Source organism: Numida meleagris, chromosome Z (genome assembly GCF_002078875.1).
Source record: "Numida meleagris isolate 19003 breed g44 Domestic line chromosome Z, NumMel1.0, whole genome shotgun sequence".
Classification (NCBI taxonomy): Eukaryota; Metazoa; Chordata; class Aves; order Galliformes; family Numididae; genus Numida; species Numida meleagris.
The window spans coordinates 62,876,746-62,900,986 of record NC_034438.1 but is presented as its reverse complement, the minus strand read 5'-3'; the positions used below and the strand labels follow the sequence as shown (position 1 = coordinate 62,900,986).

At 41.0% G+C, this 24,241-nt stretch overlaps 1 protein-coding gene across 1 annotated transcript; it reads left to right on the top strand.

The window, feature by feature from the left end:
• ATP6AP1L (ATPase H+ transporting accessory protein 1 like) lies at nucleotides 44-20,474 on the top strand. The gene is made up of 8 exons (XM_021379849.1): nucleotides 44-64; nucleotides 4,553-4,854; nucleotides 10,574-10,614; nucleotides 11,386-11,447; nucleotides 13,097-13,338; nucleotides 16,990-17,040; nucleotides 18,301-18,544; nucleotides 19,826-20,474. The coding sequence occupies exons 2-8, from the start codon at nucleotides 4,577-4,579 to the stop codon at nucleotides 20,126-20,128; spliced, it is 1,221 nt and encodes a 406-aa protein (XP_021235524.1). The 5' UTR covers nucleotides 44-64; nucleotides 4,553-4,576; the 3' UTR covers nucleotides 20,129-20,474.

Sequence of the window (24,241 nt, the reverse complement as noted above, 5' to 3'; positions counted from 1 at the left end):
TACGCCCAGTTCCAGCAGTTTGCTGTGGCTGGTTGCCCTCAGGTTGCCCTCCTCCCCCCCTCAGGTGAGGCTACCCAGGGTCCCACCCAACCTGGCCCTGAGGGCCTCCACAGATGGGGCACCCACAGCTTCTCTGGGCAGTCTGTGCCAGGGCCTCACCACTCTGGCTGTGGAGAATTTCCTCCTAACATCTAATCTGCTTTAAAACTATTCTCTCTTGTCCTGTCGCTATGTGTGCTTGTATAAAATCCCTCTCCAGAAAGTCTTCTGGGTCCCCTTTAAGTAGTAGAAAGTCTTCTGGGTCCCCTTTAAGTAGTAGAACGCTGCAGTGAGGTCTCTCCTGAGCGTTCTCTTCTCCAGGCTGAACAAGAACACTTCCCTCAGCCTTTGCCAGTCTCCATCCCCACCAGCCAGATGCAGCAAGATCCCAGTTTTGTATGAAAGCTCCTTGGGATAGAGTGAGATCCTTTGAGGTAAATGGGAAGGATGCTAGCAGTAGAAGGGAAGCGAGAAGGAAGCTGTGTTGTGACGATTCAATTTTTCAGCATCACAGCCTGTGTGGTATGGATGGTTGAAAAGCTCATAGGCAAATTAGTTGCCAAGAAGAGATTTTGCTTAAACTGGGATAAACTTTTTCTATGTATTAAAGCCAATTTTCTGTCCGTACTTTTGTTGTATTTCAGGAATCAATCCATTTTAGCTGTATGTGAACCAGAGGAACACCTCATTGTCTTAAACTAGAAAAATAGGAATGGTTTCTTAAGTGTTTGTACAGTGGCTTATATGTCATACTTAGTTATTTTGTTAGGCATGTTATTTTAAAAAGCTGTTGTGATCACAGTGACCTGATATGTCATCTGAAGGTAAACTGTGTTGAAAATAAATTGTGCCACTGTCTGCCTGAGGAGATGCCCTCCAAAGAGATAAATTATCCATGTTTAAAATTATGTCTGCACTCTCATTCGTTGCATGCAAACTCACTGCGTACATAATCACTGCAGCATCAGGCAGAACAGCTGTCATCTCTAGGCCTCCATCAACATTTATGTAATCATCCTCTTTGACAGAGGGCTTGCTGAACTGTGGTGACACATTTGGGGGTATGTGGAAGGCCAGGAATGCTGATTGGCTTACCTATTGGCCTCTGTGATTTTTTGCTTCACAAACCACATGAAACTGTGAACCCTTATTCTGAATATAAATTGCCAACTGCTTTCTGAACTACCTTTTCTGCAAGGCAAATCCCAAACAATAAGAGCAGTTAAGAGCAGATCTAAAAAGAGATGCAATGAGATCTGCTGTGTCTTCTCCCTGACTGCTATACGTTTTGCAGCAGAAGTGTTTGAAATACCATGATGCTGAGAAATAAACGAGTGATAGCAGCTTTATCATTACAGGACAAGTTTTGCATGAAGAGTGATCCTAAGCAGTACCATATTGTCAGATGGAGGAATTGTGACAATAAACAGCATTTTAATCTTCTTATTTGAAATATTAGCCACTCTCAGCCCACAATAGCCCATCTTGTGAGATGTAAACAAAACTGTTAGTTTATTGTTGGCTCTGTCCTGTAGGAAGTTTGTTGGATGCATTTGCAAAGTTGAATGTGACCTTGAGTGTTCCATAAAACACAATTTGGGCTTTGCCCATGATCCTTTGTTCACCCTTTGCCTGGTGTGTATGTATATAGTTGCAGTTTAAGGTACATCTGATTAAGCTTTGCTTGTCTGTGTGATTTCAATATAAAACACGCAAACGTACACGGTAGGTTGTCAACCAAATCACAAGAGCTCATCTAATCATGTCCTACTCAAGACTACTGTTGTAAAGGCTGCATTCAAAAAGTTTTCTTTACAGGCTTTATAGAAATTTTGTTGCAGAGTTGGATGTTTCATCATGATTCTTCACCAGAACAAAGTGTATGCATAGGATGGCTTCTTTGCTTTCAGCACAGTCTGTTTAAAAAAAGAACCTTTTCAAGAGTGGTGAATGCTTTTTATTATGAGCAAATGCTGAGAAGTAAGGAGAGACTTTTCTTCATGTCCATTGCTTCTCTCAGTTTGTCAGGTGATGATTGCTAGTTAGTGACCTTCTATCAGCATGTGCTAGCAGTATGTAGTGAGAAGATCAGTATATTGTCACTGATTTATATTGGTTTAGCCTCTGTTAGCAGTTTGGCAGTACATGTTCTCTTGGTTGTCTGCAAAAGAGCCTTATTTCTGAGCATACAAATATGCACGTTTCCCCTCACTCAGTGAAACAGTGGATTGAAAAAGCATTTTCCCTTTAAGACTGAGAGCCCCACAGAAACATGCAGGCAGAAAGTACAATTAAATATACATTCTGTTGACAGAGAATGGATGTTTCATTGAGTTCAGCCTATAGTGACTTATTTTAGCTGTGGTCTGCCAAATGTTGTCGATACCATTTTGTCTCCCTTTCTCTGCCTCAAAGGATGCACGGTTTGTTAATCTGGGCAGTAAGTATTTGCATTTCAGCATTTTTCTTTCTTAGCTTTTGCTCCTGTACTGGTGAAAAATGATCATGTACAAAATACCCATGTGTGAAATCTTAAGGCAGAAATAGGAAGACTGTGCCTTTTTATAAACAAACAAACAAACAAAAAGCCACAACAAAAACTTGTTTAAAAGGAACTATGCATCAGGGGTACTAAAGAATTTAACATGTCCTTTGTTTTAGTGGCTTACTAATTTTTGGAAATGTGTGTGACACTTTTGCCTCCTTTCATGATTTCTTAAAATTCTCAGCTGAGGCACTTCTCTTTACTGGTGTATTTATTCTACATTCAGCATCATAAATTTCTGCTGTTTCACAGAAAATGTGGAGCTTATTGTCACCTGGTCATTATTTTTCACTGTTCTCCCTCACCTCATTTTTCAAGTGAGGACTCTCGCATAAGTATCTGGATTCCACCTTAAATTGGATAGAAGCAGCATGACTGTGGACAGGCTGTTGAGAGATTTTTAAGATTAGTGAATACTCTCTGTGTCCCTGAAAGAGAAATTGAGATGGCAAATCCTTTTGAATAGTTACAGTGCTAAAGCCCCTGTCTTAATCTTGTATCTGGAATGCAATAGACAGGAGCTCTTAGTCAGTGAAGTAGGTCTTACTCTGTGATCTCATCAGTGGGTAGCTTACATTAGCTGCCAAACAAGGCACCAGTGTGCGTTATGGTTGGGTATGGGTTGGGTATGGTGTATGTAGATAAAGACACAGATATATAAAGGCAGCTGTTGGCTGGAACTGGTTGTAGCTATCTCCTGTGGGTGCAGCATGACTGCAAATGTGAGCTGAGCTCTGGTCTGGACTGCCTCTTGAAACTGATCTTTCAAGAGTGGGCTGTCCATGCTGAATGCCTATACTAAGAAGTCATTTCTGTCAGTTTTTTTTTCCCAATTTGATTACTGATCATAGCTGTGCTCATGTCTGATGGCAGACTGGATGTGAGTAGGTGGAAGAGCACAGTTTTGACAGTGGATCCACCAGTAATTGCCTTGATTTCAGCTTTCCCGGTGTGGATGCTTTGAATTCAAGTTGCTGTTAGTGAGCAATATGTAAAGAAAGCACATAGACAACAGGGTGAGAAATAATTTTTGTGCCCTACCCTCTTCTTTCCCTGCACAGATAGAGCTGCAGTAATAGAATCATAGAATCATTAAGGTTGGAAAAGACCACTAGGATCATCTAGTCCAACTCAGCAGCCCATCCCCACCTTGCCCACTCTGTCCTTCAGTGCCATGTCTCCACGTTTCTTGAAAACTTCAAAGAGCAGTGACTCCACCACCACTCTGGGCAGCCTGTTCCAATGCCCAGCCACTCTTTCAGTGAAGAAATTTTTCCTAATATCCAACCTGAAAGTCCATTCTGATGTGTCGCATGATGACAGAGGTCTTAAGGAAGGAGGTGCCCATGCCCATGACCCACTGCCCTTGTCAGAATGACCTGATCCAGTGCCCAGACCCAACCTGTGCTAGGCATGGACCCTGGTGCCTCAGTCAGACAATTCCCAAACTGAGGCATTGTCACTTTGTGGACATTTGGCAATGCTAGTTCTGCTTCACATTGTCTATAGGTATGTGAACATCTGAGCCAGAGAGGTGGACACGCACAAATGGAGTGAAACTGAAGTAAACCAACACTGAATGTTTGACTTCTGAGCTCTCTGTGTCTAATTCCCATCAGTAAAATGGAGCTAGCACTAGTATTCTTAAGGTATTATAAGTCTTCTTTATAATACAAATAATCCTTATCAGGTTATCATACAGATAGGGAAATTTATGAGCTGTTTGGAAACATAGCCTTCACCCTTCTTTAAGGCTTAGGTTGAGTACAGATAACAAGCACTTCTAACTGCAGCTTTAGTGTAGTCAGAGCTTGCAGAGACCACCCATTTTTCTTCTTTTTATCTTTTTCTCCTATTTTTTTTCTTGTTTCCTTCTTTCTTTCTTTCTTACTTTTTTTTTTTTTTTCCTGAAAGACATCTCACATCCCAGTGCATTTTCCCCCCAAACTGGTAATCTTTCCTTCGCAGGGAAATGGGCCGTGCCCACGTTCGATGCGTGCACTCAGTGCACATCGGAGCATACAGAGACTTTCTCCCGTCGGGTACCGGAGCGGAGACGACTCTCGTTGGCTGCATCTGCTGTCCATCACACCGCCGGGCGTGCGGGGCCGCGCAGCAGCACCCCCCAGCCCAGAGGAGCAGATGTGCTTGGTGTGGATGCACGGGCTCTTCTCCATGGAAAGAAACGCTGCAGTTAGGTTGTTTGTTCTGTTCTCATGTCTGGGCTTCTCAGCATCTGCGGAACAAACGCTTGCCACACTGGATGGCAGGTGAGTGATGGAGTGCTCACTGACCGACCCTTGGTGAAGTTGGGTGCATGTGTTGAATGTTGTCCTTTAGTGGTGTATGTCGTGAGGAAGATTTGGCTGTGGTTTAGAATATCAGGGCATGGTTTCAATTTTCCTCTCAGGTCAGAGAACAGCTGGGGCAAATGTAGAAATTAATAATTTTGAAGCCTACACTGTGTAAAAACGTAACTTTAAAACAACTTTATATGTAACACTAAAAATGGTTTAAAAATGAATGTTTTCTGAGCATCTGTCTTACATTATATTTAATGATTCTTTTGCTCATGATTATTTTGCTCTGACTTTCCTTGACTTTTATTTTTTTTTAAGAGGTATAAATAGAATAACAGCAAAGGTGTGAAAACTACTCCATGAAACGGGGGTGCTAAAATATTCGACTTGTGCAGAAGCATGAATTCAACATTGCTCAAAAGTCTTACGGTTCAGAAATTGCAAGGAATTTGGATTTATCACTGTTTATTGTGCCATTTTTTTTATTTAATGAAATATTAATAGGAAGCCCAAATCAAAGTAAGGGAAAGAGAACTTTCTCATGCCAAGCATTATAAAAGTGTAAAGAGCCTAAACTGTATTAGTTGAATCATGCCCCCAAGTCACTAATAACACACATCAAATATGCTGATGAAGATCACAGCTGGCAATAAAATCTGTGCACTAAGGCAAGAAGGACATGTGGTGATTTGCTTAAGCTTGTATTAAGAGAGCTAGTAGTCAGTTACCAGTAAGTGCTACAATATGTTTTCATTTAAATAGCTTACTTCTTGTTCTCCTCTGCCAGTTTTCAGGTTGGTCAGTGCCTTCTTAGTGTAATTGCACTTCTCTGCAATCAGATCAAAATTTGAGAGAAGGGAGTAAAACACTGCATGAACTTTAATAAAAATTAAGAAATGTAGTTGTGCTTCTAATGCTGTTGAACTGAATGGGAATTCAGCATTTGCAGAGGTGAGATCGTACCTGTAATATGATAGACTTTCTCTGAGCTCTGTTTTGTTATTTATATTTGAAACTAGAATTTTGTGTAGGTTCTAATTCTGTTTGGACATATGTTAAAAGTATAGATCAGACAATACTCAGTGCAAAATAAAATAATTATGTAAGTCTGTCTCCCCATGTCCCATCACAGATGGAGCTACCAAAACGTGACATTGAATATTTAAAATTTAAAATCTGTAAAGAGATATAGGCTTTATAGGTGTTTGTTAATGATATAACTTCTTTAGCAGATACATTGTAAATAATTACTGTTTTTGTTAGGTACATTTCTTAGAAGGAATTAGATTTTACCTTGAATGTGACTCACAATTATAATTTAATAACTTCAGTGAAATTACCTATGAACAATGTCCCTGGGACTACAATCTGTTTGTTGCTGCCAGCTGCTCCGCAAGCATTCCTCTCTTTTGGTCATAATTTCATTTTTAGTGTGTATGAAGGTTTATGTTATTTTTCAACTAAGTACTTCATATATTACTGAAACTAGTTCAGCAGTCAGTGAGGTAGTCTGCAGCTGTACAATAGAGTGAGTGTAGCTGGGGTAAATACTGCAGCAGAGCGTATTTTGGCACCTGATGTGGTTTGTGAGAGCAGTAATATGAAAAGTAAAAGACAACCATCAATATGGCTTCCCCTTAAAACATTTAAGCTGATGGCATGAAAACTGTGGGCTCCACACTTGATCACTCTTGCATACCAGGTTTATTCATTTTGCTCACTTCAGTGGCCAAAAGACTGCTCACATGAGAGTCTTCAAGGGATGGAATCTAAATGAACATTTTAGATACACAAGTTAGACTTTGTTATCTTTTGTAGATGGATAATGTTGTCTGATAAGAGGGAATTTACACTTCTTTATTCTTATAATCTTATTTAATTGGGTTTTACATAGTGATTAGTCATCCCAGTGCTTTGTATTAGGGCTAAGCCAATTTCATGTGGGCTCCTGACACACTAAGAATGGTAAGTTCAACATACAGCATACTTGTCTGCTTGTGTCTGGGCTAGTTATTTCTGAATTGGTAAATAAATATGGTAGTCCTCAAAGCATACACCATGTGTGCTCCTGAATTCGAAGTTATTATAGGACAAAATGGCTGAAAAAAAATTATGTGTCATAAGTCGGCTGTATGTTTTTATTTGCTAAAAATGATTTGCTCTTACTGATTTGCAGCCCCGCTGTTATCAGTTTTGCAGGCAGTGGAGAAGAAAGCTCTAGGGCTAGCTAGAGGTAGTTTCCTTTCTCCCCTTACTGTAGTTAACATTTTGTGTATACAAGCAAATGTGTGTACTTATTTTGCTGTTATTTTTCCCATTTTTTCTTACAATGCTTTCATCCTTTGAAGCATGGTCTAGCTGAGGGCAAAAGCACCTGGCTGCCAGAAGTCACCCGTCAATTGCTCTTGGCTGGAAGGGTCACTGATTTAATAGTGGGATGGTTATTGAAGGCCACCCATTTCTGTCACAGATCACATACTTCCATGAAACCTCAGGGTTATAAATGTCAAAAGCAGTTGATGGACCTGATAAAATCAACAGACTTTTTTCTGCTCAGAGAAAAGGAGGTGATCCTTCCCACATCCCACTATCTGTGCCACAGAAGACAAAGCAAACCCTTCAGTGGGTTTTCACACAGTATACAAGAAGTAAGGAGGCAGCTAGTGTTGCTGGTGAGCACGATAAGTAACAGTGGTACTCAGGTGGAGGCATTTGACTGCTGTGCCTCTGCCTGCATCCCAAGTGTGTGAGAAGGCTGCCATGTGGCTGAGAGCGTTTGTCATACTGTGGCACTTAGCGGTGATTCCTGGGTCACACTCTCTACTACATTCCTCATGAAAGCATGAATATTTCATCAGCTGTGCACATTCATCTATATTTGAATATCTTCGTGCTGAGAGAAGCAATTTGGCCTTCAGGAGCAGCGTGGCTGTGTTGCTGTAGTGTACTGCATGTGATGTGGAGGAGTCAGATTGCGTTGTCACAGGCTTCAGCCTGAGCCTCACAGGCTGTGTAGAGGGCATTTGTAACTCTGTTCAAGGTATAACCCTACAGATTTTTCCCATGAGTATGGTGCCTCATATTTTCATTATTTGCTCTCCTGGAGGCTTGATGTTGCTTATCAATTAGTATTCCTCAAGGTGAACGACTTGGTGTGGCCATGGTGTTAGCATTATCCCAGATGGGAGCTAAGTAATGATTTTCTTATCAGCAATCATAAAACCTAAACCGGCCCTTCCTCTTTCCAGAGCAACATAAAAACCTTTCAAGTCCAGTGATGAAATTAACCGAATTATGCAATTTCACCCGTCTTTTCTCATCCTAGTTTTAGTCCACTTGCTTCAGCATGGCAGTTTCCAAAATGGAATAATGGGCCTTGAGCTTTTATCTAAGCATATGTAAAGAAGCTAAGTGTATATCTAACATAACTAAATATGTATAGATATAACTAAATGTAACTAGAGTTAGCATCTAAATAATTCACACTAATTTCTTTTTCGTGTGCCTCATTTTTATAGCTTTTGTCGTGAAAAAATGCCAAGATGAGCTACTGCCTTCTCTGTCCCAAAGGCACAATCTGTCATGAGAAACTGGAAAAGGAAATTACTCTTGGGCCCAAACGACAAAGTCCATGCTCCTAGTCAGTAAAAAACCTTAGAGAGAGCTTTGTCTGATCAAGAGAACAAAATTCAGTCTGTTTTGGTCATATCTTGTGACAGCCAGTTTTTGTTCCTTGCACTGGACTCTTGGAGATGTTGAAGTCTGCTGTGTGTGATCTGACAGTGGCTTTCTGGTGCAGCTTGGGCCATAATTAGCCTTAGGTTAAGGGCAGTCAGTATACACACCCAGTACATGCATCTCAGTGGGATCCTGTTGAAGTTACAGTCAACAAATTTGCTCTGGAATTATGCTCTGGATTGCTTGGGTTTGGTAGGTATAGCAAAACTACTCTGCTTCTGCTCCTTTCTTGTGAAGTAGTGGTTTAAAAAAGAAGGGGAAGACAGTGAAGTAATTGGCTAGTCATGGATAGGTTGGTAAGAGGCGTGAGCGGTTCTTTATTACCTGTCTATCAAAGTAGGCTTCTCACTTGGCGTGGGAACTCTGCATGACTTTGAGGTCTTGGCCTAGCACTAACACCTGGCTCAAAAATGTGGTGAGAGTGGGACCCATGCTGAAAGTGCACAAACTAATTGAAGTCTGTGGGATTTGACAGCTCTTGGCTGGGGAGAGGGTTGGGCTCACTTTGTCTAATTAAAACTGCCAAAATGATTTTGAACAGTGTTATATATATTGAACTTTTTATAACATAAAATCTTTTTGGCTCGTTCAGCTCAGATTAGAGTCACTGCATGGTGCTGCAGATTGTAGCTGTCTTTTTGTACTGTGTCACATCTTCTCTGTGTCACAGAGACTGTCTTCTGTTTTATTGCCTTGGTTGCTGAAGGGACTGAGCCTCCTGTATGGTCAGAAGCAGAACTGCTCATCAGGTCTGGTGTTTGGTGACAAAGTGACAAGCTGGGATATGGACTCATGTCACTTTTGTCTGTTTTGCCTTCTGGGTTTGAGGAGTATGCAGGGGCACACAACAGATCTATTCTTGGCAGCACAGAGTATCCCTGTGAAAAGTTGCTCTTGCTAGGGAGGCACTCATCAGAAGGAGGAGCCTCCTGCACTTCCAAACCATGAGTGTAAACAGCGTGTTATGTGTGAGATCATGGAATAATAGAATCATTAAGGTTGGAAAAGACTTCTAAGATTATCCAGTCCAACCATCAACCCACCTCCAGCATGCCCATGAACCATGTCCCTCAGTGCCACATCTGCCCTCTTATTGAACACTTCCGGGGACGGTGACTCCACCACCTCCCTGGGCAGCCTGTTCCAATACCTCATCACTCTTTCTGAGAAGAATTTTTTTCCTAATATCCATCCTCCCCTGGTGCAACTTGAAGCCATTACTTCTTGTCTATTGCTGTTACCTGGGAGAAGAGGCTGACCCCTACCTCGCTACACTGTCCTTTCGGGCAGTTGTAGAGGGCAGTAAGGCCTCCCGTGAGCCTACTCTTCTCCAAACTGTACAAACCCAGTTCCCTCATCTGCTCCCCCAGGAGCTCCAGACCCCTCACTAGCGTTGTTGCCCTTCTCTGGACACACTCCAGAGCCTTGATGTTTTTCTTGTAGTGAGGGGCCCAAAACTGAGTGAAGTACTTGAGATGTGGCCTCAGCAGAGCAGAGTACAGGGGGACAATCACCTCTCTACTCCTGCTGGCTGCACTATTTGTGATACAAGCCAGGATACCATTGGCCTTCTTGGCCACCTGGGCACTCTGCTGGCTCATGAAATTACATGGGTTTCGAGTGAGCCAGGTGCAGAAGGATCAAATTCCCTGGCTTGCAGAGCTTCTTGGACGCGATAGGGCAGACTTCAAGGCCACTCTGTGATCCTTCTCCATGAGGTTATGATGCTCTCACTCTCACCATCCTGCCACTAAGGATGCTGTGAAGTCATTTAAGTTGGTGTAACTCCCGCTTGTTGTCCTTACGTTGTTCTGGTCTTTGCATGCATCTTTTCAAGTATTTTGCATTGTGAATGTTATACTGAATGAAACATAGTGGCAGGAGCTCTTCCTTATGAACCTGTTGGAGACTTCAGATGCTGTAAAGTAAATATTTTTCTCTTCTTTTCTAGTTCACATGTAGTTTCAGATCAAGATTCTCTGCAAAGAACTGGTAAGGTTTTGAGTGGGCTAAATGCCTGGATACTGGCTTTGTCAGTGCAGCTGTAAAAAAGCCTAATTCCCAGGAGCTGCTTCTGGTATTGCTATTTTGTCAAATGTTTTGTTAAAACTATCCATCTTTAACAGTTACCCTTTAAGGGATTTGTCTGGTTAAAACAGTCAGGTACTGATTGACTCTGAAATGTACTGAGAATATAGAACGAAGAAGTCTTCTCTTTTTTTTAACCAAATGAAAACAGAGCTAAGTGTTTGAAGGGTGAAGATGTGAGAATGTCCATGAAGCAAGTTCACATCTATGAATCTTCATTGTCCTGACAACCAGGCAGACTGTCTGTTTGTCACAGATTCCCATCCCTGTCCCATGCAGGGAGAAAAATCCCCACCCCTAGACACAGGCTTTTACATGTAATTCAACACACACCTTTTGAAAATAATTTGCTGCATAAAGAAGAAAGAAGGTTTTATTATGTGTGAGATGTATATACATGTATACAAGCATAGGCTAAGTCCTGTCATTTTTGGCCACCAGAGTTCTTCCCAGTAAGGATGGCAAAGTAGACAGTGAAAAGGAGACTTTGTTTTGTGAGCAAGGTAAACTAAAACATAAGATGGATGTTGAAGGTGATATTTGCATCAGACACATATTTTCTAAAGCAAAATCAAGGATTTTGTTCAAGGCTACTTGCGTCAGAACTCACAAGATTATGGGTTTATAATGATTGGATGCTTTCTCTGTGGGCTCAAAACACACTTTTATCTGTAGGTCGACGCTATGATGGTGATGTGAAGCCAAAATTCAACGTAAATCAAGCGGGAATTGCACAGGTAATGTTTGAAGGAACTGTATTGGAAAAGCTTTGTCTTTTTTTTTTTCATAGCATGTTGAGATCTTTTTACATCTATTATTGAATTAAATAATCTATTATTTACAAGAAACAGCCAACAAAATTCTGAGTCATTGCGGTGTGCTATTGATTCCCAACATGCATTTCAGTGTCTTCTGCTTTTCTGAGAAGTGAGGTGAGGCTCCATTGCTGGAGCTGACTGGCACTGGGTTCAGGCACAGGGTTGTATTGGAAGAACCAAATTCTACTCCCCCTTTTCTGAACAATTCCATTTCACTGCAGTGCCCATTATTTTGCTGGGTACAAAAAGAGTATCTGAAGTAAAACTGCTGATTGATTGTTTAAATTCCATTGGAGTTTTTCCTGAGTCCAGTCTGTGAGTCTTGTCAGAAATGAAGAGGAAAAGGCTTCCCTATCAAAAACCCTGCAAGTGATGTGTTCTAATGTAAAAAACTGGTTTATAAAATTTATTTCATTGGTAATTCATAGAACGCAGCCTTATTGCTTATGCTAATAACATTCATAGTCAGTGTTTCTTGCTGATCTTACCTTGCTTTCTGCTTGTTGCTGTGAGTACTAACTAATTTTAATTCCTAAAGCAGCGTTGTGCCGTATGTGAGGTCAAGTATCAAAAGGGTCTTTCAGGGTCTGAGCTGGGAGATGTGATTTGCTAATCTTAACAGCAAAAAACCCATCTCTCTTTAAGCCAAGACAAAGCTTTGGGGCTTAACTGTGTCCCTTCTGGAGCCTGATAAGGTACTGTTTGTGACTGAAACTTAGAAAGAATACCTGCTTTGTTTTTGTTCATGCTTTGAATTTCCTCAATCATATGGCATGCAAAACAGCCATGAAGGCACTACATACATTATTATGTTCAGATAGGACATATGTATAGTTAAAAAAGAGCTAAAATCTGGAAATCTTAAAATATGAAAATGACAAATTTTGAAATCCTTTCTGAACCCTAACTTACTGCCTCACATTATATTATCTCACAGCCAGATTGTCTTTCTTTGACTCAGAGAGAATAGGATCTTTGATGCCCTTAGAGAACATGGTGGAAGCTGAAGTTCCCAGCATTTAATGTCATGAACTACTGATTCTGTAAAAGCAGAGATCCACACTGAGCCATACTAAGGACCCAGCTGTGTACAGGTCAATTTAAATTTGATTTTTTTTTCCACCTTTACAGCTGCCTAATGTGCTTTTGGTATAGCAGGCTGTATGCTTTGCCACAGCTGAATCCTAGAGAGCCTTTTGCAGGGGTGAGCAGCTTGTGATTCTGGCATTGCCTCATCTTGTTATATTGGGCAGCTCTGATTGTGCTGGGCTGAGATGCGATTAAAAATGTTATTTACCCTAGTGATACTTCTGTAGAGTGACTAGAAGAACAACTCTAGCTTGTATTAGCTATCTCGCCAGTTGTGTTGGAGCTAAAGGTCTGTATGATACACTGCCCAGTGTAGGGAGGGGTGAGCCAGGGACTTCTCTGCTTCCCTAGCTCAGTACTGCTGCAGCTAAGACCTGGCTCTTGCAATGCTTTACAAGTGCTCACCTTATTCTAGTAGGATGGAGACTATCTCCTGCAATATCCATCTTTTGATACTTATCCTCTGTATGGTCCATCAGGTTGTCAGCTACAACTTGAGCAGGAAGGAACAGTTGGAAAGAGCATCCTGGAGGCCATTCACCCACAACCACTACAGCCCTCTCAATGTCACAATTAACGGCATCCCTTGCATTCTCTTCTGGGCCAAGAGGATCATGATTAAGTTTGAAAACCACACGCAGCTGGATTTGACAGAGAAGACATTTGGTGTCCATGCAACAGTGGATGTTGGAGATTCAAACTGCAGTGAAGACAATGCAATGTAAGATGTCAGTGAAACTAATACCAGATAACAAGTCTAGTAAGTAAACACTGAAGAAATGAACCTTGTAATGTGTAGTATAGAGCCCCAGTACATCAAGGGCATGTTGCAGCCAGCAAGGCGGTGTGGCTTAAATGCTTTCAGATCAATGTTTCATGGGGCATATAGATGGACATGGCTGTCTCCATCTTCAGTAACGTCAATCCTTGTGGCCAGTTTTCCATTAGTGCCTATGTGGTTGCAGCTATTGATCTCTTCAGTCTCCAGCTGTTTTGAATAGCTGCTTGGGAAAGTGAATAACGGGCCCTATGCTAAATGTCAGGATTTAGAGGCTGGCTGTATGTGACTTTGGGTGGTGGACTAATTACTTACCTCTACATAGGATGTGTGCCATTATTGTAATGGTTTACAATAATGTAAACCATTGTTACAAGATGCAGATATGTATTTAGAAACAGAGTTAAGTAGCCCCACATCCCAGAATGTGATTTATGAATTGCTGAAAAGGTGAAATCACTACAGGTTTGCATGTGATTTGAAAGGTCTCCAGAACCCTGAAATCTGCATACTAGTCTGGCATGAATTACTTTAGTGTGAACAGTTCATTGCCTCACTCCTACCAGTTAACCTAATTGGATCCCAACTCCTCCCATCCTATAGCCATACTAGAAAGGTATGCTTTTTTTTTAATCCTTCTTAGTGTGCCTGACAACTTCTTTCCCTCCATGTACTATTGTATTACCTGGCTGCATGTCTTGCACCAGGTTGGTGGTTCCATTCTAGTAGACAGGAGTCTAGAAATTAGGCAATGAATACCTAACTTGAACACAAGCATTAAATCTATCCTTTGAATGTATTTAATGACACATAATGTTAAAAATATTGTGACAGAAAACAGCAGTTTTGTTTAGCGCCTAGAGATGTATCCACAACCTTTCTTTGTTGGAGAGGTGTTCCAGCCCTCTGAGCATCCTTGTGGCCTCTTCTGGACCCGCTCCAACAGATTCATGTGTTCTTTGTGTTAGGAGCCCCAGGGCTGAACACAGTGCTTTAGGTGGGGTCTCTTGAAAGTGGTGTAGAGAGAGACAATCACCTCCCTCAACCTGCATGCGACACTTTTTTGGTGCAGCCTAGGACACAGTTGACTTTCTCAGCTTCAAGTGCACATTGCTCGTTCATGTTCAATTTTTCATCCACCAAAACCCCTAAGTCCTTCTTTGGAGGGCTGCTCCCCAGCCACTCATCACCCAGCCTGTATTCATATTTGGGATTGTCCCGACCCAGGTGAAGGACATTGCACTTAGCCTTTTTGAACTCCAGGAGGTTCACATAGGCCCACTCAAGCCTGTCCAGCTCCTTCTTGATGGCATCCCTTCCCTCCAGCGTGTTGTCTGCATCAGAATGGACTCCCAGGGGAGTGGTCATGGCACTGAGCTGCTGGAGTTCACAAGTGTCTGGACAACACTCTCAGTCATATAGTCTGGTTTTTGGGAGGTCCTCTGTGGTGCCAGAAGTTGGACTTGTTGATCCTTATGGGTCACTTCCAACTCAGGATATTCTATGATTCTGTGATTGGTGTCATTTGCAAACTTGTTGAGGGTGCACTCAATCCCATTGCCTATGCCACCAGCAAAAATGTTTAATAGTACCAAACCTAATACAGACCTCTGAGGAGCACCCCTCATCACCACCTGGACACTGAGCCATTGACTTCAACTCCTTGAGTGCAACCAGCTAGCCAGTTCCACTGGGTGGCCCATCTGTCAACTCCATGTTTTTTTCATTTAGAGACAAGGATGTCATGTGGGACAGTGTCAAATACTTTGTAGGTAGATGATGTCAGTTGCTCTTCCCTAATCCACCAATGCTGTAAACCCTCTGTAGAAGTTCACCAGTTTGCCCTTAGTGAACCCGTGTTGGTTGTCACCAACCACCTATTGTTTTCCATGTATCTTAACATCATTCCTAGGAAGATCTGCTCCATGGTCTTGCCAGGCACAGAGGTGAGACTGACTGGCCTGTAGTTACTGGGTCTTCCTTTTTTTCTCTTTTTAAAAATTAGGGCTACATTTCCCCTTTTCTAGTTACTGGGAACTTCACCAGACTGCCATGACTTCTCACATATGATTGATAGTGGCTTAGCAATTTAGATAGCGGATTATCTGTCTGAGTGCTCACACGATGAATTGCCCTGTTTTTCTCTCCCCAGAGAAGTCCCTTAAACTTCTCTCATCCGCAGCCTTCTTTGTTAAGACAATCCTGTGCTGTGGCTTTGGATTAGCTTTCAAGCTGCTTTATACTGTCTGATCAATGCAAAGTAGCTGAAGCCAGGACCTGGCTACAAATGTGTATGCGTTTGCTATGTAAATATAATATAATAAACCAGCCAGTGGTTGGTTGGTTTGGTTTTTATGCACCAATTCCTGGATCAGGCAAGTAAGTAAAATGTCGCATTTGCCAGTGTCTAATCTTCTTTTGTGATGTGTCTATCCTTGGACTATGATATGCCTTTGTAATAAAACATGGGATGGTCTAGATTCAGGGGAAGGGGGCAACCTGCAGCCTGTGGGCCACATATGGTCCTGGATGACTAGTAATGCGGCTCCCACATGATTGGAAACTTTCAACATTATTGTATGATTTTTAGTGGTAATTTTCATGAGAAGACTGTGTGTAGCTCAAGTGTGGATGTGTAGGTGACAATGGAATGCTGCAGAGGGGAGGGTTCAGGGCAGAGCTGACTCCACCTCTCATGCCCACCACACATACTTAGTCGAATTGAAACCCACGTTTCAATTGTGCAGCTTGGTGAATACAATGCAGTGATTACTGATAATGCTTAGACCTACCTACATATGTAGTGCCTGTGAAGACATGCGTTTTTTGTTACTAAGTTGGCATGTAAGTTTTCTTATTTAATGATTAAACTTTGGCTTGTATAATTTTGTGCAGTGATTTAATATGTGTTCACTGTGGAAGAAATATCTGGAATACTCATGCACTGCTGACGAATTCTGTAATTTTCAGCATCTCAGAAAGCTCACAAGAAGTATAAAATAGTTTGCAATATATTTCTGATTAGTTTTGTACATATTAGGGCCTTTCACTTCAATTACCCATGCTGACTGCACATAAGCTTTGTAGAGCTACCTCACAGCCAGTGTATTTATTTTGCTGTAATGATGCCCATATGTAACATTTGAACTTCCATACTATCTGCATTTATTATGCTCTAGTACCTAAAAAGATGAGGATTACATACCTGTTTACATGTAGCTCTTTTTACTGACATATATAGGTTACACTTGACCAATACACGTATTAGAGATCAGCCTTTTTGACTTGAAAAGGTGAGCACAGATCAAATGCACCTAATTATCAAAGGAGGTTGAAACAGTGGCATTTAAGTATGTTGAAAATTGAGCTTCCAGTTGTGTTCTTTTTGGATAGACTAGGCTGCATTCAAATTAACGTATGAACCACTGGATTTCAACGGAAGAAGTTTTAATAATTGTAAGGGTTTTTTTCTACGGATGTTAAAGGTATACTGAGTAAAAGAGTGTGTGTAACTGCTTAATTTTCTGTGCTGTTTTTTCTCTTAAGACTTCTGAAGTTTTTCTCTAGCCTGACATTACTTGCTTTTTGACCTAGGCTCTCTCTGAAGTTTGGTGATATTGGAAATCTAAAGGGACTTGTTATTAGGTAAGTTACATGATAAAGAATAATATTAGGCAATCACATGTTCGTATCTGTTGGTATGCAGTTATTTGTGTGATGTTTTTGGGGGGAGAGATGTTAAAAATGATGTGATAGAACTGTTGATATGTTGAGCTAGTGGCAGGTATCCCTGCCCTTGACAGGGGGCTTGGAACTAGATGGTCTTCAAAGGTTCTTTCCAACCCAAACATTTTATGATTCTGTGGTGTAATCAAGACATTTGCATTTAATAGAGCTGTCATTTTCGATTGTATTATTTGCCTATCATATTTTCTTATGGCATTTCTTCTTCTATGTTGAATTTTCTACTCATGAGAAAAGTTCAGGTCATCTCATTTGAGTAGTCTGAGATATTTGTTATACCTTGCTAATTAGCTAAATTTTTGTTTGGGAATTTTCTTTAAAGAACTGATAGTGTAGGCTGCGCAGGCATCAGATCTACTTTGTTTGCTTGTTGGTGTCTGAAGAAAACAGCGTTTCTTGATAAATGATTTTGTGTGTGATTGTATTTTACCAATGCATAAATTGAGTGTATACTGGATCATATTGATTTAGCTTGCTTTCTTCCACACCCATCCACTCTTTCTAACTTACTGCGTCATGACTAAAGTTAAGATAGATAAGCATCTTGGGATATGTAATGAATCTGTGGTGTTCTCTGTGTAGCCTGTAGACTACTGTGGAACTGTATGAAACAATAGTACACAGAGAGCAAAAAATGGGCTTTAGTGTAGGTGACAAAAGAAAAATTTAGCTTTTCCATTACAACAATTTAGTACACTTGGAATGACAGACACGTTTCACACATAAAGTGTTCTCATTAACATCAATAAAATCTATAGTGTTTTCTTGTGGAGTTTGGGTCATATCTCAAAGTGATCACTGGAGTCTTGAGGAAGTGACTTACGGGCATATGAGCATATGTATCAGCAGGCCGAGGTGTGAGAGACTTTCCATATTGTTGATGGAAATGCAATATCAATGTTGGATACAGATCTCAGTTCTTTAGGAAAATCCCATGCCTTTCCTCTCACTGTGAGGAAGAGCAACAAAATCCTTCAGGTACAATACTGAAGAACCACAAATTATTTTCCAGGCTCAAGAGAGTGATAGCTTGCGATAATACAAATGGAGGAAACTGGTAATATTGGTTGGTCTTCTAAGATTATCTGACATGTGAACTTAATAGTTCAAACTCTTAGACTTGCTATTGTATTATTCTTTCTTCCCATAAAATATTTTCAGATTGTTACTAACAACCAGCTATTACCAGCTGTCTGTTCAGAACTGGTTCAGCTTACACAGACTGCAGCTTCTTTACAACCACTCTGTACAAGCAACCTTTAATGCAACAAGAATATATGCACCAGCAAGTTACTCCTTCCACTGTGAACATGTGAGCAGCTTGCAGAGATATGATGCACTGCTGATACCAAGCTCTGCAAACGACGTTTCAAAGCTTTGGGAAGTTACTTTCATCGATTTCCAGGTAATGTGGAGTCAAGCCAGGTGAATCCCATAGGTAGACTGATGGGAAATTTTGTACGTAAGTTTCAAGAAAGTATTATGACCTCCCATGTACAGTTTACATGATCTTCACAGAACTTCAAACAAATTAAATAGAAATGGAGATTTAAATTGCTGTAGTCATTCTCCTGTCAAAGGTGATGTGGGGCTATGTAGCTTTTCTGTAGTGTCTTCTTTGGGTTTCCTCTTAATGAGGGAAGTAAAATTAACTGTCATTATTAGATGTCTCTGAGCTGGACTCTTAAAACCAGTCATCAAGATTGGGATTCATCTAACTCAACTTTAGAAGACAGGAAATGTTAACCTTGTGGCCTGGTTACAGTCACCCCAGTCTGCCTCTAAAGCCAGTGGATAATTCCTCTGACTCATCCTAAGTCCTTATTTTAGGATGAGGTTAATCATCATCTGAGAGCGCCTGTATTTCTGAATTTGGCAATAATTGATCCTAAAATGACTCGGCTTGGATATTTTGCATTTAGATACCTAAGTTTTAGGGGATGAATCCCAGCCCAAATTGCCCAGTAGCCCTGACTGGACTGAGTACTTCTACTATACCTCACCATCAGTGCACTGTTTTTTTTAGTGACAGTAAAGCAAAACAAGAATGTAAGTAAATAAATGCAGAGATATGGGACTTTTTCCCCTTTTAGTCTCCATTTGGTAAATGTCCCTGGACTGATTTCAGTGAAGCAGTCAACTCTGTGAATGCCAGTGTGGTAAACTTCACATTTGAACTGAAGCCACAAGTAAAACTTACTTGTACTGGCCATAGTTGAATGCATCTTCTTGTAACTGGGCTGATTCGTTACCATGTATCACATGCTTGAATCTGGTGATAAAAATATAATACGAGGGTAGGCAATTGTGTGTGTTTGGTGCATTGAAATTTGCACAGTTTAAAACAGAGTCTGGAAATTCTTAACAAATGATACTGGAAATACATTGCACCAGAAAGGTACCACACTTACAACTAAACGTGACCAAGTTATTGAGAGTGATAATGGAAGATTTTGTTTAAAATACAACTGCAAATCCTTTGGGCAGCAGAGTGAAGGAGATGAATAACTGTTGGTTTCCAGAAGACGGACCTGGATAAGCTCAGTATGATCTCCAGCTAGCACTGCTAGATATAATTTTGTAATATGATGATACTAAATTAAAAATTTTTACTTGCACCAGAGCAAACTCACAAAATTGTTTGCAAAGACTTTATTTAATATGAGCCCTTTTGTTCTCTTTGTAGATTCAAGGTTTTAACATTCAAGAAGGACATTTTGCCTATGCAAAAGATTGTGCATCCTTTTTCTCTCCAGCAATTCTAATGGGGTTGGTTATGTCGCTGATTCTGCTGCTGGTCCTCGCCTATGCTCTTCATATGTTGATCCACCTGAAATCTCTTGACAGGCACTATGAATGCAAAGCTTCTCCTGCCTATTTTGCGCAAATGAAAGACAATGACATGGGGGATGAGAAAGAGCCACTAAGAAGTAGCGGAAATGAATCCTATGAACTTAGAAGCCAACAGTTTTGTAAGATCTATATTTAGCAGTGTGCATCTGTCTCAGCGTAACAGTGAAAGTGGTATTTTTTTTTTCTACTGGCCTTGTTCTATGTAGTTTGTGCAAATTTTTCACCAACCACTGAAAGGAAAGTAGGTAATAGACTGTTTATCCAATTTATCCTGTTATTTATTGATAGCCATCTCAAAGTTTCCTTTGAAAACAGGACAAGAGAAAAAGATTCCAGTGTGAGTTACAGATGTAGTGTGTTAGGAGTTTGTTCCTGTAGTACAAAACCAAAATGCATACCTTTGCAGCCAGCTTACCAAGTTCTGAAGAGAAGAATCACTAATGGAATTTTTTTGAAGTTAAATAAAAAAAGAAAAAATAAAATCTCTTGGCTCCTTCTTACAGCGAGAGTTTTGTAATTGCTTCAGCCATTCTGCTATGTATTCTAACAAAATAGCATCCATTCATTTTTCAGTGTGTATTTTCATTATATTTAATTCAGGCATTCCAAATTACACCTCTCCTTTTGTTTGCATGAACTCCTTCTTCAGAGCCATTTAAGCTGTGTATTACCCGCTACACTGATGAAACAGTGATAGTTGTGGTACAGAGGCATCTTGATACTTTTCTATAAGCCGGAGGCTTACCATAAAGATCTGGTGGGAGAAGAGCAGACATCTGGTCAAAGGCTTACCCTTAACTTCCCAGCTCAACTTCATGCCGAAAGAAGGATTATGAGCATTATGCCCTATAATTCTAGATTTTTTTCCTTCTCTATCAAATCCCTTTAGTCTTCCAATATTTTACCTAAATGGAGAATACCTAATGCTCAAATTGAAAATACATGCAAGCATAGTAGAAGTGGAAGCTCCCCAGCAGCAAAAAGAATATCCAGGATGTTAGAAAACATTCTGCAAAAGTTTTTTTTTTTAATATTATTTTAAATAACAGAGCTAGTTAATTGTTTATGGTCTTTTTAACCTATCCTGCAGTGCTCTTTAAACACCTTGAAAATTGTCCAAAGGGCTCTTACTTAGTAGCACAAGTGACCCACAGACCAGACTTAAAGTATGAAGCAGTTAGCTGAGTTAGGAAAGCACTTCAGAGGAAAATAACAGTCATCTTTGAACTGTAACTAGATGTAGGAGATAAGCTTCTGGGGATTTGGCAGGGCTGCCTGTGGCCGGTCTCTGCCAAACATTAAGTGTTTCATAAAGGAGACAAGCAAAACCAGGAATATCTGGGAACCTGAATGAGAAGAAGACTTGGAGCTGCAAATAAAAAATCCAAGGCATTCTACATGAGGTGGTGAAATACTCATTGGCTTGGTCCCCCTTCCTTAAACACAGCAATGACAGGTGCAGCTTGATGACAATGTTAGGAGCTCAGGGTGTCAGTGCTGAATAGGTGATGTTCCCCAGAGCTGGGAGAGCCGTGCTTTTGTGCCTGGGGTCTGCTTCCCCATCAGGCAATGAAAAACTGGCACTTGTCAGTGGTAGCCTGACCTTCGAATTTATCTCCTTCCCTAGCTGTTCTCCTGTCCACATGATGTTCTGCCCACGTGTCAGTGCAGAATTTTGCAGCAGAATTAAAGATGTGTGTGTGTGTGTGTGCGCTTTCTGCTGTGAGGCACTTGGACAAGACAGATGATTTTGTATGCACTATGTGCAAGGCAAACTTAATGGGAGAAAGAGAATGCAGAGGAAAAAAAACAACAAAAGAAGGCAAAAAACATCTTTTCTCAGCTTTTTCAAAACGATGTCAGAATTGGTGTTATATCCAGTGTGTCAGGGGTGATGGAGTATGGTTGGTGGTTATCTCCTCTCTGCTGGGACTTCTCACCTGGCAGTTAAAATGCACAGAATCATCGCACATCAACTTGTGTGCTACCAGTGGTCAGAAAGGATAATAAATACACCAGCTGAGTTAGATGGGCAAGAAATATGATGTTCAGGAATTAGGAACCATGTATTTGTAAAGAGTTAATGATGTTTTAGTGGAGAAGCAGAATGAGAATCAAAAAACATCATTATAAAAGCAAGCACCATGGTTGAAAAAGACAAAACCTGGATTTTTGCATTCCTGATAGGCTGTTTTCTGTGAGGCAGATAAGCAAACCTTATCAAGTGCACATTTTGGAACAGCAGAGGCATTCCATCACTCTGCTTCTGACATAAGAAAATTCACGTTAACATTGCCTGCTGCAAAAACAGGCTACATTCACATGAACAGACTCATTAAGAAAACATAACCTCTTTTACACAGTCCACATGCTGCAAAATTTTGCTGCTGCATCAGTTGCGCTGGGGAAGGTTCAGGTTGGGTATTAGGAACTATTTCTTCTCAGACAGAGTAGAAAGGCATTGGCACAGGCTGCCCAGGGAGGTGGTGGATTCACTGTCCCTGGAGGTGTTCAAGAAATGTGGAGATGAGGCACTGAAAGATGTGGTCGGTGGGCATGGTGGGGATGGGCTGATGGTTGGACTGGATGATCTTAGAGGTCATTTCCAACCTTAAAGATTCTATAATTCTGTGATTTCATGCGCTCTGCAGCTCTCACTGTGCAATGATAACACCAAACCGAAGCATGTTTGTTTCTCATGTATTTCAGCTGCAGTAGTTTAAATTTTATATTATTTCCCCACATTTCAGTATAAGCCAACTTCACACCTGCAGAAAACTAAAATTTCTGGAAGTACCTTTCCAGAAGTGTTGTTCATTGACCTGCAGTGGTGGATTGTTGGCTGAGTGTTGGTTATGAGTGCACAAGGCTGAGGAGATGTGAAGGCTGTGAAGATGGAGAAGAAACATGGGCCCAGCCCATAGGCTGGTAAGTAGGGCTGAATCCCTGCAAACCTGAAGAAAGCTTTCCTTCTTCACTAGAAGTTTTAAAAATTGTGGCATTTTTCTCCTAGCGCTTTAAGTGTTAATTCCCACTGCGGCAGCACTGTGAGGCCTTTTGCTTCTTTTGTATCACGCAGGGGCTTGTGGAGTTCGGTCATTACTTTGATGTAGCTGTGAAGAGCTTTGCTATTATGTCGATGTGAGATTGAAGAAGAAAACAAACGTCAGCAACTCCTTCCATGTCCTGGAAGTTATGTTAGTTCCGTGTTAGTTCCTCCTGTTAGTTGCAGGAAATGTGTACTCACTCAAATAATAATAAAAATGCTGAAATGAGAAGAAATCACAACTCAGTATTCACTTGGTGGTGGACAGATAGGACAAATCCTCTTCTACAGATGGATGCTCTTGAGTTACCCAACACTGCTGGTGCCCCGCATCTCATGTTACTGTCACTGGCTGTTGTCTGCACTGTTTCTCCCTTTTGTATTACAGGTAACAGCAAATTGGTTTCGGGTTCTGTCTGTAACTTCTATTGTTCAGCCAACCCCCTGATGTCTGCATTTTTCCAGATGGGTCAGCTCTTCACCATTGCTTGAGTGCTTCTTGAAGTTTCCTCCATTTCCAGTAAACACTGAGAAAGAGCGTGTAGCTGATGTCTGATAGATCTTAAATCCAGTCCAAAGATTACTGGTTTACACCTTGGTTTGTTTGCTGTAATGTTGCTGGCCATGTTTGATGTTACAGAACAAAGATCCAGGCCACTTTCAGAGCTGCACGACCTTTACTATCACACGGCTGTTTAAGGTGAACTGTGGTCCCTGTCGCAAACCTTTCACTAAAATTCAGAGTCTGCCCAGCTGAAGGAACATACCAAGAGCTATGACTTGCATGTTACCCAGGGGGTTGGGATGCCATGGCGTGTGGTCTGCTGAGCTTGAAGCACCCTCTTTTCCTGTTCTGGGCTGTGCTGCTCCCCATCTTCCTGTCTGTGCCCAACTGGAGAACCATTATATGCAGATACATCCTCACCACTGAGGAGCTCTGAAGTTAAAATTGACACTGATCTGCATAGAGGAGACTGAACAAAGAATCCTACCAGAAGTGTCTCAAGCAGCAGTATATGATACATATGATTTCCAATAAATACCACTTTTTTATATGTAGTACTGGCATAGGCCATAGCTGATCCATTTACAGCTGTTTCTGAAGAGGAAAGCAGCAGTAGAGAGAGACAGGAGAACAGCTATGCAGTAATAGGCTTTTCTAGAAAGATGGTTGTCAGCACCGATGAAAACTCTGCTCAAAAC

Coding starts and splice junctions, on each gene's coding strand:
- ATP6AP1L (XM_021379849.1), top strand. CDS start 4,577: ATGCGTGCACTCAGTGCACATCGGAGCATACAGAGACTTTCTCCCGTC. Junction 13,339..16,989: donor TGCAGTGAAGACAATGCAAT/GTAAGATGTCAG, acceptor TTTTTGACCTAG/GCTCTCTCTGAAGTTTGGTG. Junction 17,041..18,300: donor CTAAAGGGACTTGTTATTAG/GTAAGTTACATG, acceptor AAATATTTTCAG/ATTGTTACTAACAACCAGCT.